At 35.0% G+C, this 17,807-nt stretch overlaps 1 protein-coding gene across 2 annotated transcripts; it reads right to left on the bottom strand.

The window, feature by feature from the left end:
- Positions 1-272: 272 nt before the first annotated feature.
- LOC136843777 (L-fucono-1,5-lactonase-like) lies at positions 273-16,059 on the bottom strand. 2 transcript variants are annotated; one of them, XM_067112486.1, is made up of 7 exons: positions 15,826-16,059; positions 8,373-8,531; positions 8,130-8,206; positions 5,449-5,615; positions 4,168-4,329; positions 1,652-1,718; positions 273-1,382 (listed from the first exon to the last, which is right to left on the bottom strand). In XM_067112486.1, exons 1-7 carry the CDS (start codon positions 15,863-15,865, stop codon positions 1,194-1,196), a joined length of 861 nt encoding a protein of 286 aa, XP_066968587.1. In that variant the 5' UTR covers positions 15,866-16,059; the 3' UTR covers positions 273-1,193. The 2 variants fall into 2 exon arrangements, with proteins under 2 accessions (XP_066968587.1, XP_066968586.1); XM_067112485.1 differs by lacking the exon at positions 15,826-16,059 and adding an exon at positions 15,378-15,496.
- Between the last annotated feature and the right edge of the window lie 1,748 nt (positions 16,060-17,807).

The following is a 17,807-nucleotide window of genomic DNA, read 5'->3' as shown; positions in this document are numbered from 1 at the left end:
TACATCCATTAGTAGTATTTCCTCTGAATATGTAATAATGTTTATGGTTTCTTTGCACTTTTATCTTAATTTTTTTTAACAAGAGCTTGTGGTATACTCTACTAAAATATGTATTTCTTTAAAATGTTGTTAGTCATGTTAATGATCAGAGTGATACTAACCAAATACATGATTTGTAGGAATTAAGAGGTTTTACATTTTACTGTTTAAAAATATTATCTGCTGAAATGGTAAATGCGCGATACAACTAATGGAGAACAAACACAAATACATCTTAATAATGCCCTTTTATTAGAAAAAGACAGAATTCAATGAAGTAAACATCTGCAGTTTTTAAGTATCTTAAACTCTACTTTAAAAACCAGGTTATATCCAGAGAAACATACATAATACCACTTGATGGTGACGCCTGAAACGACGCTGTCAAATTTTAACGTTATTTTCCTGAATGAATTCCGTCCACAAGTCAAGACAGCCCCAGACCGCGATTTTTACGCATCCCAGACCAACATATATTAACAGTTACATATCAAAAACTTCATAAGAAACTTAGATAGTCATATAAGATATTTTACGTTGGGATGGTATGTGGAGAAAGATAGGAACTTGGGTCTTATTGGAGAGGCTCTTGAAAGAGATTGCTAAATTACAATTCTACTATAAACGTATCAACACGTTAGCGATGTCTGACTATCCTGACTAACCATGGAACGATCTAACGAAAATGAAATTTTAAATTAGCTGGTGTGACAACTCGAAATCAAAGCGGTGTATCATCCAGATATGCTTCATATATAATTGTTATTTTACCCAAGGCGAGACACTTTCTTGTCATAATTAAGAAATGACGCTGCATGCAGAATGCATTTATGAAAATTAAGGATCATCTTTAAAGGCCTCAAGTGGTAACTTCAATGCAGTGCCTATTGCAAACTTTTTCAAGGTAAAAATACCATCGAAGTCGTATTGTAGCGTCCTACTAATTCTCTGAGCTGAAGTATAATGCTGTATTCAAGCTGGATCATATATTTTCATAATGCTTTTAGGCAAAGAACTGTCATCATAAACTGAGATAATATTTTTACTTAGAATATATAAAAATAAGCACTACTGTCTGCCTGTCAATACACCCTACTTTCTGACAAATGAAATATTCCCTAAGGTAAGATTTCATGAATCATATGGACTGTTCCTTAGGGAATGTTGTAGAATCTCCTGGCGTTGTAACAAAATATCTTCTTCAGCTGATCTTCAGGAAGATGTGACAAAAGTTGCCTTAGGGTGTTGTACACTGTCCCATAATCTGTGTTACGTGCCAGGCGGCAAACTGGCCAATCGGACCCAAACATTAGACGGTCAGGTCCAAATACTTTAAGCATGTGCTGGAAAAAGAAAAACAAGGGGTCATACATACTTTATTTGGTAATGGGATAGAATGAGAGACATGATGAACTACAAGGGCAAACTTTCATATGAGATTTCTTTAAATAATGACACATGGAAAAGGTAACATAAACAGTTGAATCTTGGTTAGTACTGTGATTTAAATTTTCTGATTTTAATGCTGTGAATTACATATTTATTCATTCGTTATAGCATGTTTGCTATGGTCATCCGTTTATTAACGAAAGGTATAATTGATTTCCCCTACCTCTACATATGGTCGAAAATCATCTGTTTTCCAGTTCTCTAAGTCAGCTTCTGTTATCATGCTTGACCTGTTGTATGGACATAAAATTATTATTATTATTATTATTATTATTATTCGTAAGGAGCATAACTATCGAAGAAAGAGCACAAAGGCTAACAACATGCACAGCAAGCTTCTATAATATAGATGTCTATACGTGAAATAGGAAAAGAAAAAGTAAACTTATTGAAGAAAAATCATCAGACGATAATAGGAAGTAAAACTGACTGTATGAAATAAGTAAAAAGTAATATAAGTGCTCTCTAGGTATTCTGAGAATTCAACAAACCCAATACTGTGAAAGGCAACGATATCGGGACTATCGTTCAACCCAAGGTTTGTGATGAATTTTGTAAGATACAAACCAAGTTACTTCCAAAGCACAAGGATGACAAGTTTAATTTTATGATGAACTTCCCGATTTGACACCCAATCACTCAACATCAGAAGGCAGATTCCCTGACTGAATCATTCTCCTTAACATTTGGTAACAGACAAGTAAAATGGCTGAGTAACATGGTCATTGATGCATTGAAGCTGACTAGGACGCTCTGGTACCCCAGCATGTTATTAAATATTCCTTAGTTATCTCCCGTCCTTATCAACTCCTCCTGGCAAAATTCACATTTTTTCATGGGTCATAAATCTTTGTGTAAACATGAAATTTACTCCTCAGAGCAGGAGACACTTGCAACACATTTCATTCATTCTTTTCTTCAACAGCATTGTAATAGTTCATAATCATAGCCATTTCAGTATAACCATAAGTTGCTAACTTGGCTAGATATATAACTTCGTCTTTGGCCAGTAATTTCTGCATGCCTTGGAATGAAATTTATGACCTGTTGAAATTCTTAACTGTAATCATCTTGCTCTTCGGCCACCTGTTCTCTGCAGTATAGTAACTTCCATTTAAAAGTATGGCTAGTGCCTGAAAAATTTTCTTAGGTGCATTCTTTTTGCACTGGGACCTTTTTTTAACCTTCACGTTTGTTGACCATTGAATTACTATGTTACTATTATTCACATTCTGGGAGACATTTGGTGTATGCACTTTGTTCAAGGAGCCAAATGAGAATCATAACGCCCCTGCTTCCTTTGCATTTTTCCATTTCAAGTTTCCTGCAGTAATTTACTATTTGGTCCTGTTATTATGCCTGCAGCTGTCTCACTATCTTTTTGTTCTGGTTTGGCATTCTAGTATGGAGACCTCATAGAGAAGATTTTCCTTGAGCTAAAAGCCTGACTGTAAGGCCTCATTCTTGCATCTGAACCTGTTAAGGCGAGGAAGGGGAGCCTCCAATTTACCTTTCCCTACAATATCCTGTTCGTTCCTTATACATGGGAGAGGAGCTGTTGAAGGATGCTATTTTGTTTACTTTGATGACCATCTGGTAAAGAAGCCTTCAACCCATGGCGTGATGAAGGTAGAGTTACAGCATCTCATTCCGGTGTCATTCAAATCTACTAACCTTTGACACTTGTTTTCCTCAAGCCCCCCTCAGTGTGGTTATAAGGTCATTTGCATGTTTGGGCAGCTTTGCTTCGATACAGACGCAGAATCTTTCCAATACAGTGGGGTCTCATTGATTCATTAGTTTGTGGGTGATCAGAGTAGAGACTTTTGTCCTCTTTTTTTAATGTTTGAAGCCACAGGTTTTAATGGATAAAGGCTTATTGGAGCATATATATATATATATATATATATATATATATATATATATATATATATATATATATATATATATATATATATATACAGTATATACATATAATCATGAAGCTACAAATGTCACTTAATATCAAATTTACACTACCTCAGGAATATCCTCGATGAGGAATTATCACGAAAAAGAATTTATAAGTGATAAATGAATTGGTACTGTTATCTGCGATCCTCTGTGGTACAGAATAAATCCAGCAACTCCAGTCGACGTTCTTTTTAACTGAGCTATCAAGAGAGATAGAACATCAACTGGAGTTGCTGAATAAGAATATCTATGTCGAGGATCGACCTGGCAGTACCAATCCACTTACCACTTATAAATTCCCCTTCAGTGATAATTCTCCATCGGCGATATTCCTAGGTAGCGTGAATTTGATATTAAGCGACATTTGTAGCTTCATCATTGTATATAAAATCATGGTGTGAAACCACAATTATTTTAAAAATTTCATATATATATTATATATATATGTACATACATATATATCATTGCATTTGCATCAATATTTTCATTAATTTAGAAACACGTTTCTCCCTGCAGATGACAGCACTAAAAGTTAAGGATCCTTCATCTATATAATGCAGGAACCACTGAGTGGGCCCTGATATAATGGTACTAACAACTAATAAAATATTGAAACATAACACAAGTGGATATTGCTTATTCTAGCTTATGCTAGTGAGAAGACTTGACGAATATAGCCATTTTTCTAAAAAACTGATATCACACTAAGACAAGCCAAGAACTTACAATTTGCAGTAGACGTTAGGGTGGCGAGCCAGCTCTGTCATTTGCTCAGACCACGGGTCAAATATTCCTTTGGCAATGTAAGGTTTTGCCAGATGGTCAACGACAAATTTGCACTCCGGTGATTTGCTTACCAGAACTGTTGCTGCTTTGACAAGTGGAGGCCTGAAAGTAATATCAATGACAGAATAATATGATGTAAGAAAATAGCAAAACATAAAGTTTACAAAATGTGTTGCATATACTTAAGGAAGTAGCGGTGAAAAATACTAAACTCATCTCTATGCACGTTCTTACTTCAAGTATGGCTTGTTATGCGAGAATTTCTCCCCTGTCAAAAATGGCAAATTTAAATTACAAGGAAAATGAATTTCAATATTTGTCCTAATCATTGTCATTCATTTACAAAGATCCAACAATAGTTCACCACAAGGTATTCCTAGTTCTTCATTGGAGGGGTGGGTAGAGTTCTTGGCTAGTACGCTGTTGGCCCAGCGTCCGACTGGCCAATGAAGAATTAGAGGAATTTATTTCTGGTGATAGAAATTCATTTCTCGTCATGGTGTGGTTCGGATTCCACAATAAGCTGTAGGTCCTGTTGCTAGGTAACCAGTTGGTTCTTAGCCACGTAAAATAAATCTAATCCTTCGGGCCAGCCCTAGGAGAGCTGTTAATCAGCTCAGTGGTCTGGTTAAACTAAGATATACTTAACTTTAACAAGGTATTCCTTACACTTTAAAACCTGCATTTACTACTAACCAGTTATTCCTTTACAACTGATCATTATTTTTTGTTGGTACAAAAGCCTAAACACTGTAATTAGTTATTAATAATAAAGGAAATATATAAATAAGTTAATATTAAGACAATTTATAGCTGAACTTTCTAATGAGGTATAGGAGAATAGAAGCAAGTAAACATATTTTATCATTGACTAGTTAGTGCAGTGGAAGAATATGCAGTACATACGTCAATTTCTAATCACTTGAATTACGATGAATCAATACAAAATTTCGTTCTTTACTCCTGATTACTGTCAAAATTACCAACAGAGGATAGAATTAACGCTACCCAGTGTTTCATATGGGAACTGATACGAGAACAATACTGCCGGAAGTTCCCTATTTCCCCAATTTCTTTAGGCTTATGAAAAGGAGTAAACGACATGTTGAAAATAATGAGGCGAAAATGCTGTCATTCTCCATTAAAAGAGAATCTGCATCACATCACAGGTTAAAAACATTCATCCCAAGGGGTCACGAGATGTTTGGTAATCAATTTTACCTGAGAAGAAGATCATATGTCAGGTTCTGGCTCGCGAGAGCCTTCATGCTAGCGGCAACTTCATCTTTCATAAGAAATTCTTCCTGGTGAGTTTCGAGGTCCATTATGTGCCGTATGCCAACGAGCAGAGGTACGTCCTCCTTCAGTTTCTTCAGGCGTTCCCCGAACTGATTGTTTTGTATTGGAAGGGAAAGAGGTAGATATTTGGTGAAATAAGATGGTTCAAGAATGGCGAACGTTCAGTTTTTAAACTTGCAAATAGAGGGGAAAGAGGTCGTTCTTTTTGAAAAGATGATAAAAAAATATTTTGATATGCCAATAAATATTAAATTTCAGTCTTTCATTAAGTATTGAAGTCAACTCCATTGGATTCATACAGTACTATGAAGCAAAGTGACAATGATGATATGCTAGACAGAGTGATTGAATGACTTGTGATAAGTAGGGTTAGAGCAAATCTGGAATTATAGCGAGATCTTTTATTGAGTGGCTTTTTGTTAAGTAGGCTTAATATCAGCACAGAAATTTGCAGGCATTACTTTTCCAATCGTTCACTCCCTGTGAAAAACTAAGCAAGAGCATTCAGAGACCACAGACCTCCTTTGGTACAATGTGCGTAAAAGTACGCGACGCATACTTTTCCATGTAATCCTACCTCAGAGTTGCCTAACATCATTCAGGAATTTTTCATGAGACAATATCTTTTCATTTTATTATAGTAACTGGAGATTCTTTTGTTCTGAAACTATGTAATAATAAATATTATTATTAACTGTAATTCCACTTTTTTCTCTCTAATTATTGTTTTTAAAGAGTTTTTTAAAATAAAAATCTCATCTAAGACCCGTCCACGCACTCGTATGGATGGCCATGCCATCTATAGACACCCATACAGAGGAGATCATTGAGAGGCTATTATCCGTGCTGAGAAGAGCGGTGGTTTGCTCTCCCTCTCTCTTGGGACCTCGTGTGTCCTGTTGTAACGTAATTGATATTTTTGATAGATGATGGTCACTCATAACCTTTAACTGTTTAATTCCTTAGTAAATGTGTCTGAATCATCTGAATGGTGTATTTTATTGGGTGTAGGTAACAGCGCCTGGTAAAAACCGAAGAAATTGGTACCAAGGTATTGTAACATAATCATTGGTTTTTAGTGCACTAAAAATAATATTTACAGTGATTATATGAAATTACTCTATTTTTTTCCCTTTTTAATACTTTTTTCATGTTGTATGTTTTATGCTTTATCTTTTGAAGAGTTTTATATATAGGCATATGTGGTGTGTTTGCTATTGCCTTAATGCTTTGCCTTACATTTTTTATATTCACTTTTTTTGCAGAGTATATTTCTGTGTCTTTTGTATCCACATTTTTGTTTAATTGATTTAATTGCCTTATTTTGTTTAACACTTTGGAATTAATTTACTTGTATTTCCTTTCAATCAAATTTTGTTAACAATTTAAATTTTACTTGAATAATTTTTTGATTAATTAATAAATTAATTTCTGATTTAATTTTGACAGATGATTAATTCAGATTTAATCCAATTTTGTTTTGTTTTCAACTAACAATAACTTTCCCTGAGACTGTTAACTTCATGTATAATCTTTGAATAGAAATAAATTTTTGTATTTAAAATTATTATATCAGAGTTTCATTTATTGACCCACCAGTAATTTTGCTTTGAATTAGATATAGAGTGGTAAGTGAGTTGTTTTCCTTCAAGTAATTGAAGTGAGCTCGAACCAGGGAAATAAAAATACTTAGACTTTTATAATGGTATTGGAGTGATGCCCTTTGATTTTACCTCATACCTGTTTTAATGAACTTATTCTGCTTTCTTTCATGAATGATAAGTTTTATAAGGGATCACTGTTGCCTTTGGAGAAATCAGTCATTTTGTATGTGTGATGAGGGTTCAGGTGTCTGGCTGTTGTGAGGTAACTATAATTGTCGGATAAATGGTAAGTTTGGTAATCAAATATCAAGCTTTTAGATACCAGATTTAATTTGAAGATCAGACACTGGGCACTTCGTCACAATATATATATATATATATATATATATATATATATATATATATATATATATATATATATATATATATATATATATATATATATATATATATATATATATATATATATATGTGTGTGTGTGTGTGTGTGTGTTTTTGTATTCCTGTTCATAAATTTTACAGTAGTTCCGCACCGATTTTAAATTCATACACAAAGGCTAAATTTTATACAGAAGTCAACAAGTCAACAGGACAGACAGTGTTTCGTCTTTATCAAGCCAGGCTTGAAGGAGTGGAAAGAAATGGTGAAGGGAGGAAAAGGTTCGTTTAGCCCGAAATTAAATTAAAATATGAAATTTTGAATAAAAAGGTAGAGAGAAGCGAAACAAAATCGTAGCTTAGCCACGGAGGAAATGAATCAGTTACTGAACAGAGGTTACTAATTTCAGCGGAGTACATGTGAGAGGTAGTTGCCTGAGGATGAGTACAAGCGTGCTTGTGAGAAAACTTTGTCAGTCACTTCAGCAGAATTGTAGCAAAAGAGGTACATGCAGACCAAGGTCACTTTTGGGCAGAGATTGGAGTGCACTGCAGCAAGGAGAAAAGAAATTGCTAACGCAGACGACACTGAATCAAAAGTTAATGAAATCAGATGCTCACCTGTGGACAGGATGGATCTAAACCAGCGACGATGCCTTTGATACAAGGATTCTCTTTTGCTAAGCTCATAACCCATTCTGTAACAAGGGGCACGAATATCACCGGTTGATAATGCTACCAAAATAATGAATAATGCCACGAAAATGTTTACATTTCTGACTCGAGGCAGTAGACATAATCACTACGGGAAATATATATTTACATGACATGTCACCAGCTTTTGCAAGACTTGTGAATTCTTACTTGCTTCGTCTGGGGAATCATTCAGACATTGCACAAAGACGAACTGCTTCACCGGGGTCTCAGAAGCAGCGGCCAGCAAGTCTTTCACTTGATGGTTTCGATGGATAACCATGTCTGGAGTCGGCCATGGGTACTGGAAACGTTCCAGTTCCCATATATCTGGAAGAGATTATTTGATTATGCTGGAACGCCAAATGTAGAATCCGTATTCGATTGATGATAATAATAACAACATAACACTTTAGAATTAATGAATCAGCTCTGAAAATCCCAGATTCATGCCTTTTTTTATGTGTATTGCACTAATTAATGAGAAAATGCCACTCATGTCTTTATAACTGCTTTATCTACCTTTAGAATACTAACAACAATTAAACTACTGAACAGGTGGAAATCTACTGACACAAATATGCTGTTATACAACCAGTGTTATGTTGAGAAAAAAATGACAAACTGTGCATTTAATGTTTTTTCTCGGCAGAAACCCTCAATACTAGGAGTTATTTGTTATCAAACCTGGGAGAAAAATATGATTAAAGGATATAACATTCATAGTGATTAGACCACTGACTGAAAAGCATCATGACATATACCGCTAATACTCAGTCGAGGTATTGTTTAGAATGCTTGCTAGATTAGAGGAACACACAAGCGCGCGCATATATACACACACACACACACACACACACACACACACACACACACACATATATATATATATATATATATATATATATATATATATATATATATATATATATATATATATAATATACACACATATATATGTATATATGTGTGTGTATGTGTGCGTGTGTGTATGTTTCCTCTGATCAGTCTTTTTGCATATCTTCACTTTTACCACTTTTTTTGTTACACATTGTGATTCTTACTTACTGTAACCCATCTTGCTTCGCACACATGCAGTATATGCAACAGTTGGCAAAAGCTTGCCAGTTTTTTTCATATGCATGCAGTACCGAACTTCTCTTTAGTAACAGAGTTGACAACCCTTCATATAATCCATCCTTTTCTTCCATAGACACTACTCTTCTTTCGATTTGGTGACTATTATTCGAAAAACAATTATTCGAAGAACAATTATTCGAAAGACAATTGTTCGAAATTCAATTATTCGAAAGCAATTGTTAGAATGTGTAATTGTTCGAATTCACAACTGATCGAATTACAAGATATTCGAATAAGCAGTTCTTCGAAATGAATATTGTTCGAATGAGTAGTTATAGGAGAAAAAGCTCAATTGCATTGTTTGTTTTTATAAAGTTCATTTCTAAAGAATTCATAACATACTTTACCTAACCATAAAGGAAAATAGGATTAATGTTAATTAACAACATTTAAAAATAATTAAAGTTTTATTTACATGTCTTTGCACATTAATGACAAATACAAAAATATTTTAAAAGCAATTTAACAAATATTTTAAAATAATTAAAGTTTTATTTACATGTCTTTGCACATTAATGACAAAACAAAAATATTTTAAAAGCAATTTAAAATAATACTACCAATATAAAAAGGAAATCAGACATTTTATTACAGCCTTAAATTATGGGCTATTGTGCGAAGATACTTGATCACGTCTTCATATTCTTCAAAGCTATCGACTATTTTCTTGAGACGTTTTGCGCTTTCTTTATATTTCCGGGTGCTTCTCTCACATTCTTCACCTCTATTTAATTTTGCAATTTTAATTTCAGTGAGAGACTGTTCTCTTTTCAGGGCGTCGATGAATTTCCATAATGATGGGTGAGCAGCGCCGACTTGCTGAGAAAATGCTCGATGCCAACCCTCAATCAAGTTATTGGTCTTTGGGAAATCATTCTTAACTCTTTCAAAGCAAGACCAAATATTTATAGCAAACAAAGGTGCACGGAGCGCATTACGTCTACCTGGCCGACCAAGCCACGTATCTTCAAAATAATCTAGTACCGGAAGTAATTCGGGTGAAGATAGCTCCTGTTCTGCTAACTGTTCAAAAGTTTCAACAACGCTTTCTTCTGGTATAAATGCCAGTGCTAATAGCATTCAATTTTCATTGAAAACTCTACGTCAGTATCATACTTTATTTTTAAACCAACATTGCATACTTTTCTATATAAACATTGACATAGATGGAAAAAACAACCATAAAAAGCTTGACTGAGGAAAATTCATTCTTGGAAGCATTTATCATGGCCTGTTCAAAATCAGTAGTGATTGAATCAATATTTGATAGTCGTGTCAATTCTTTGACGCTTCGCAAAAATCTAACGTAAGTTTGTTCTTTTTTATTAGGCAGCAACGCAAAAATCAAAGGTATACAAAACCCATTCTTTGAGCCATGTATAGTATAAAGTTGTTCAAACAGTGTCGGTACAGTTTTGAAAGTACTATCGCAGAACAAATGTTGACACGAAGTTAAAACATCAAGATTTGCGTGTGTGGAAAATATTAATATTCTCTCTTCCTCCATGCCCGAGTCAAAAAGAAGAAAATCGTCATTCTTGAATGTTTTCATATATTCGATTGAAAACACTATATCCATCCTATCACTTGGTGTTGAATCAATATTTGATAGTCGTGTCAATTCCTTGACGCTTCGCAAAAATCTAACGTAAGTTTGTTCTTTTTTATTAGGCAGCAACGCAAAAATCAAAGGTATACAAAACCCATTCTTTGAGCCATGTATAGTATAAAGTTGTTCAAACAGTGTCGGTACAGTTTTGAAAGTACTATCGCAGAACAAATGTTGACACGAAGTTAAAACATCAAGATTTGCGTGTGTGGAAAATATTAATATTCTCTCTTCCTCCATGCCCGAGTCAAAAAGAAGAAAATCGTCATTCTTGAATGTTTTCATATATTCGATTGAAAACACTATATCCATCCTATCACTTGGTGTTGATAGTCCACAATTTTCTTTCGCGCGAACCTTTCTAATCGAACGCTTAATACTGTTTACAGTTGGCAATCCTTGAGCTCCATATTCGCTAAGATTTGAAGCTGCGGTTGAAATTATATAATGAGGGGAGTCACGTGTATGCTTTGCGTCGTCTTTAACCTTTTCCATAAATTTTCGCACTTCTATATCAGCTGGATCAGCTGAATGATTATGTTCTTTAGAAACAGTAACATCTTCGTTTACTGTTATAGCACGACATTTACAGTAACTTGAAAATTTATGGCACTTCCAATATGTTTTATCTTGTATTTTCTTGTCTTTAACAAATAAATGTCCATCCACTAATAACATTGGTTTTCCTTTTTCACTCTTAACGAATTCAGCCATCATAAGGTCTAAGAGATTTCTTCTAGATAGGAAAGCGTCAAAAATAACACTAAAGTTTTGCCGGTGGTTTATTTACCAAAGCAAGTTTTTTTAAGTATTTTAAAAAATGTTTTTAAAAAACAAACAATGCAATTGAGTTGTTTATCGTATAACTACTCATTCGAATAATATTCATTTCGAAGAATTGCTTATTCGAATATCTTGTAATTCGATCAGTTGTGAATTCGAACAATTACACATTCTAACAATTGTTTTCGAATAATTGAATTTCGAACAATTGTCTTTCGAATAATTGTTTTTCGAATAATTATTTTTCAAAAAATAGTCCGCACACGTCTTCTTTCTACACCTTTTACGGAAGAAATGCATGCACACCTGTTCTGTTACTCATTCTAATCTCATCTTACCATCGGCCAGTTAACTTTACTCCCGAACCCAGTATGAGCCATTTATAATAACATTCACCTGTAAACTTTCATGATTTCATTTTAAGCCTTCTCTTACAAAAACTTTCAAACGCTCTCGCCATTCTCTGCAGTTTCTCCTGTGTCTTACGAATCAATGTTTACAAGGAATTTCCCACTCCACATTCTATTCATGGCAACTTTTGTTTCAAATCTTATTTTTTCCATCTAAATCCACTCTCCATTCTCCGACTTTTTTCTTCTTAAATCATATTTATCATAGAACTATTCAAAACAGCTTCCAAACCAAAGCAGTCACTCTCACATTACATAACACGAGCTTTCATCATAAAAATTTCGTACCAAAGTCAACAAGTTACCCTGTAAATCATACATCCTCACTACCTCTCATATTACATCACTAACAACACTGGCATAAATTTTTTGTAGGACATGTATTAGCATGTAACTTTTCCTTTTACTCTAAAATTTCTGACAAAACAGTTCTATAATAAACAGTTTATCTACACATTGTTCTTCCTCGTCTTAATACTCGTTTCTCTTCACTCGCCAATCCTTCTCTTGTAGGTTTTACTCATCATAACACACACTTTCCCAGGTATATAATAATGACATGCCTGTCTAGGCTTGACATTCACTTCAACGCCCTTGCAGTTGCATAGTGAACTAATCATTCCTCTCATCCATTCATTTTGGAATCTTTCCCTTATACAGACAAGCCTGAAACATGCTGGTCATCCTCTAAATTACTCTCTGACTACAGGCCTTCAACTGCAAGTGCCGTTCCATTTTTCAACGCTTCTTTACTACTCTTGTATTCTCAGCTGGCACTTCCACAGTCGCTCTTGAGTTTTCGTTAACCCTTTCCGTTCTCACTCCGAATCATTCATATCTGCCTGTCGTCCATCCTTTACGTTCCACACCTTTACGTTTAAACACTCACTCCATCGACTAGGATAAATGCACCTGACAAATAAGTAGGAGATAAATAGCAAAATATGTCTCCAGAAAATGCCAAGCACGCAGAAATGATAGAAAAGTAGGATTGTTATTACATCCAAATACTGAATAACCTAACTAAAAAAGAATAAATTTTACTCCTAAAAAGGCGAAGATGAAACAATATCTTACTTGTGTAGTCGCTTACATGGATTGATAATCAAAGTATAAGATTGTACAAATCTGTAGCGATAATAGATACTTCATAGATAACACCAACAAAAGGCAGATGTTTGTTCCATTTTGATGAGTAGCTGAGAGAAAACGATACAAAATCGATCATTCGATGGTAAAAATCAAAGAGAATTATGAAACTGAGCGGAAGACAAAAATCTTTATTATTAATGCCAATATTGTTGTCAGTAGAGTCGGCGAATATCCACGTTCCAACAACTCGTTTCCTATGGCAAATAAAAGAGACGTCTCACGGCCCAAAAATGGTTTTCACGAGGAATACCAGTAATCTTTATTATTTTGACATTTTTAAAATTCTGATCTTAGGGGGGAAAGACGTCTTACAGCCCAAATATGATTTTTACATACGGGAACTTCAAGGTTCATGATGGTTGCAACTATGCGTGTCTCATCTTCCTCTTCGTTAGAGCAATGACTTGATTCATATTTCTGTTTCTCACGCTGATTCCCGTTACGGGCTGCTCTAGGCGCAAGAGCCCTTGCTAGCGCATGAATGGCTTATTCTAGCAACATCAAGGACTGAAAATCATATTACAAACAAGGATCCTTTGAAGTTCCTGTAAAAATGTGTATGTGCCGAAGAAACGTCGGTGCAATCGAGTTTTCTGTACAGCGTAGCCTATAATCAAGATCACCGAAAATAGATCTATCTTTCCGTAGTCACGGTATAATGCTGTATGAGCCGCGGCCCATGAAACTTTAACCACGGCCCAGTGGTGGCCTGTCCTATATGGTTGCCATAAGCACGATTATGGATAACTTCAACCTTACATAAAATAAAAACCACTGAGGCTAGAGGGCTGCAATTTGGTATGTTTGATGACTGGAGGGTGGATGATCAACATACCAATTTGCAGCCCTCTAGCCTCAGTGGTTTTTAAGATCTGAGGGCGGACAGAAAAAGTGCTGACGGACAGACAAAGCCGGCACAACAGTTTTTATTATTATTGTTGTTGTTGTTGTTTAATGGAATAAGACGAAAAGCCAAGAATGAATTACTACGAAAATCGTAATTTTAGGAAGCGCACTCTGTAAGAAAACTTTCATTATAAAGAAAAGTCAGAAGAGCCCATTTTTTAACCAAAAAAAAAAAAAGCCACGGATATAACTCGCAAACTATTTGTACATTGCAGCAGTTGCTATTTTATGCATATATAGTTTTGAACAATGAACCGTTAGAATATTGAAAATGTTTCTTTAAAACGCCGCGTTCTTAAGTGTTACTTAATTTGGCCGGTTTTCATTCTGTTTTTATTCGACTTGCAATGACATTAGTTTTTATTTGCTACTTTTCTCACAGATATTTCTTTGGATGGTTAGGTTACTGGCGAAATTAATGACCATGTAGTTTGTTCCTTAAGAATATTTATACATTTTGAATCATAATAATAATAATAATAATAATAATAATAATAATAATAATAATATCTTTTGATAAGCTGATTCGGAAAATGACCTTGGAGCCTTTACCGTTCCATGACCTTGACGCTGGAGAATGTTGATAATCTTTTTATTGCATTTAATTTACCTACTAATTTATCTGCTAAATAAATTTTCTCTGCTGTCCATCTATACCTGGAAGCTACTTAATCTTCGTGTACAATACAATGCCATTTAAGCACAACAACCAACAATTTTTGGAGAACTGCTTGCTGCTATTCGGAACTATTATTAGGCGACTTAATCTGCGGTTGTAAGTTTAATATATATAATTATACATTTACTATTGAATATGAAAGTTTCTAAATTTTATAATTCCTTGTTGTTTTTAGAATTTACTTTTATAAGTAAAATGAGGCTCCATTATTTTTAAGAAACAGACCCGTGACGTCACTAGTTAGCTGTGTTGATTCGCTAACGTGTCAACACACTGTAATGCATGAAAGGTAGAATGTTTCCAAGGCACTAAAAACTTTGATAGTTGAGGACTGACGAATAAAGGTAAAAGCAGTTTCGTTGTTTCTATTCCAAAACTAATGTATGTTCGGCGCATAAATTCAACGATGAAATCATATGTGTCATTAGGAGCGGCTCCTATTTCGTTATCTAAAGGCTTCTTTAAAAATGTTCTCCCAAGCCAGCCATTATACTCACAACACATATCGGCATAGCAAATATAAAACACAAGTACATCAAGCAATGAAGCGTCCGTTGGCACTTTCAAAACGCACATTAACGACGAATGTAGTGATAAGACTTGCGATACGATGGAGTCAAGATAATGATGCGCTGGGAGTTCCTTTAAAAGACCCGGGTTCATGAAAATCCATCCTTAAATTTCCAAGTCTCTCAAACAACCTCAGTAACATTGATGTTGCAACTGATTTTGCAGATCACAACTGTTTGAAACCACAGGAAATTATAGTAATAATACTAAAGCCGTTACATATTATTACAAATTGCAGTTATCCAGACAAAACTTGGCTGAACCATCCCTTGGTGATGTTCATGTCGAACAAGATTCATTTGTTGAGCTACATACTATACACACACTAATTTTTTTCTTGTTTCTAACAACGAATCTGATTGTTTCGAAACTCACGGAAATGGGAATCAAGAATATTCTCGGTCCAGTTCACCATCTCTCTTGGTTTGTTGCTAAGAGAAAACTGCGGACTGTTGATGGGCGCCGATTGGCCAGCGGCTGTGTTGTGTGAGAGGCGGTAAACAACTCGTCCTCACTGAATCACGAGTTGCCGAGTTACTTTTATTTTACAAACCCTCTGGAGACAAATTCTTTCTCCGTTTCATATCCTTCGAATAGCCTCTCGCAGTCAAGACTGATTCTGCTTCTTGTAACCTGCTACGTGAGATCTCTTAAAACCTCATGTCCTTCATTCACAATTTGACAATAGGCAAAATTGGAAGCCATTCTTTATACTTTTATTAAAATTTTATACACTCTTCCACAAAAGCAAGCTTTGCATTGTATCCTTGGGCTTGAATTGTAATTATTTATGTGTGTGCATGCATGTATATATACGAAGAAGATAACCAAAGTGCTAAATCCTATGGTGCTCAGCTCAGTGGTCTGATTAAACTATGGTATACTTAACTTTTTTTCTGACCTTGGTTTTGATTAACATAATGCATGCATCAGAAGAAACACACACACACACACACACACACACACACACATATATATATATATATATATATATATATATATATATATATATATATATATATATATATATATATATATATATATATATATATAACCATGAGGAAATCAAGAAACAACAGGGTGCAAGATGTTTTGCCTTTACTCTGAGGCATTTCTAGACAAACTACATGGTGTATGGGCCCTGTTCGACAGTCTTCCTAGTGGGATGAGCAGTGAGTATAGCTGCAGGAGACCAACCAAGAACAGGTTTGTGCTTGTGCTACACTAATTGAGTTAGTCGGTTGTCCCTCTCTGATGGGGAAAGTCTTAATGAGGCTTATCATTTAAATATCTAACACAAGTTCTTTTAAGCCTGAATTTAAAGAAAGACCAAAAAGGGCAAACCAAGCAATGGGCATGCTGAATAAGATTTAGAAATCAAACTGACTGAAATTACATGCAAAATTATGATTATACGTTAGTCTATCACAATCTGTATTGTTATATCAACATGAATCGTGGTCATAATCATCATTAATGCCATGCATGCCTTTCCTGTGGTTCATCTTCCACAGATCTCAAGACTCCTTTCTCATAGCTGTCATCCACTTAAGATAGATTACACAAGGGTATGCCCTAGACCTTATACCACCGAAGAATGGGCCAAGCAAGGAAACTTTAAGCCTAGACCGTAGCTGACAAATAGATGGGTCCCGCGTTGATGAACTGAATGGGGGTCGATAAACGTCCCTAATAGTACCTATGCTGACATACAGTTCACACACGTATATATATATATATATATATATATATATATGGAGTACAGTATGAGTGGTCCTCAAAGATAAATCTATGGGACGATTAGTCTACGCGAGATTCATCCACCCCTGCGGCGGGCCAGAGAATTGCTTTCAAGTATATAATAATTTCTAATAATTTTCCCGGCCGTGAAATGAGATACATTTCCACTTACATCATATAAATATGTAATTCGAATCTGTTGTTTTGAGGAATAATATTATTATCACTCAGTATAAATTATTCAGGCTGAGTCCATCGCAAATATTGCTAATGCTAATGTAGTTGCTCATTTGAAAGTGTCAATCTTGGTGGCTGCTCACAGCTGACTGGATGCTGATACGGTACGGTTGCATGACCATCGTATTCCGTATTGCAAGATGGACAAAAATGTATCTTGGTAAGCATTCAGCGGTTTTCCACTCATTAAGTAGTTTCCCGTGTGTAAGGGATTATTTGTTTGACATGCCATTGTTGATGGGTCATTTCTTAGTGTAGCCCCACCTGTTGAGTATGGTCGACCGTTCGTCGACTGACAGTCAATTTCTGGCTAGGCCTAGGTTGGACTTCAACTTTGCAGTTAACCTAATTGTTTGTTTTCCAGCCACTTGCAAATTCGC

The sequence above is a fragment of the Macrobrachium rosenbergii genome, chromosome 12, assembly GCF_040412425.1.
Source record: "Macrobrachium rosenbergii isolate ZJJX-2024 chromosome 12, ASM4041242v1, whole genome shotgun sequence".
NCBI lineage: Eukaryota > Metazoa > Arthropoda > Malacostraca > Decapoda > Palaemonidae > Macrobrachium > Macrobrachium rosenbergii.
This window is presented reverse-complemented; position numbering and strand designations above follow the sequence as displayed.

Coding starts and splice junctions, on each gene's coding strand:
- LOC136843777 (XM_067112485.1), bottom strand. CDS start 15,456: ATGTGCGTTTTGAAAGTGCCAACGGACGCTTCATTGCTTGATGTACTT. Junction 8,207..8,372: donor TGATTCCCCAGACGAAGCAA/GTAAGAATTCAC, acceptor CCCTTGTTACAG/AATGGGTTATGAGCTTAGCA. Junction 1,383..1,651: donor ATTTTCGACCATATGTAGAG/GTAGGGGAAATC, acceptor TTCTTTTTCCAG/CACATGCTTAAAGTATTTGG.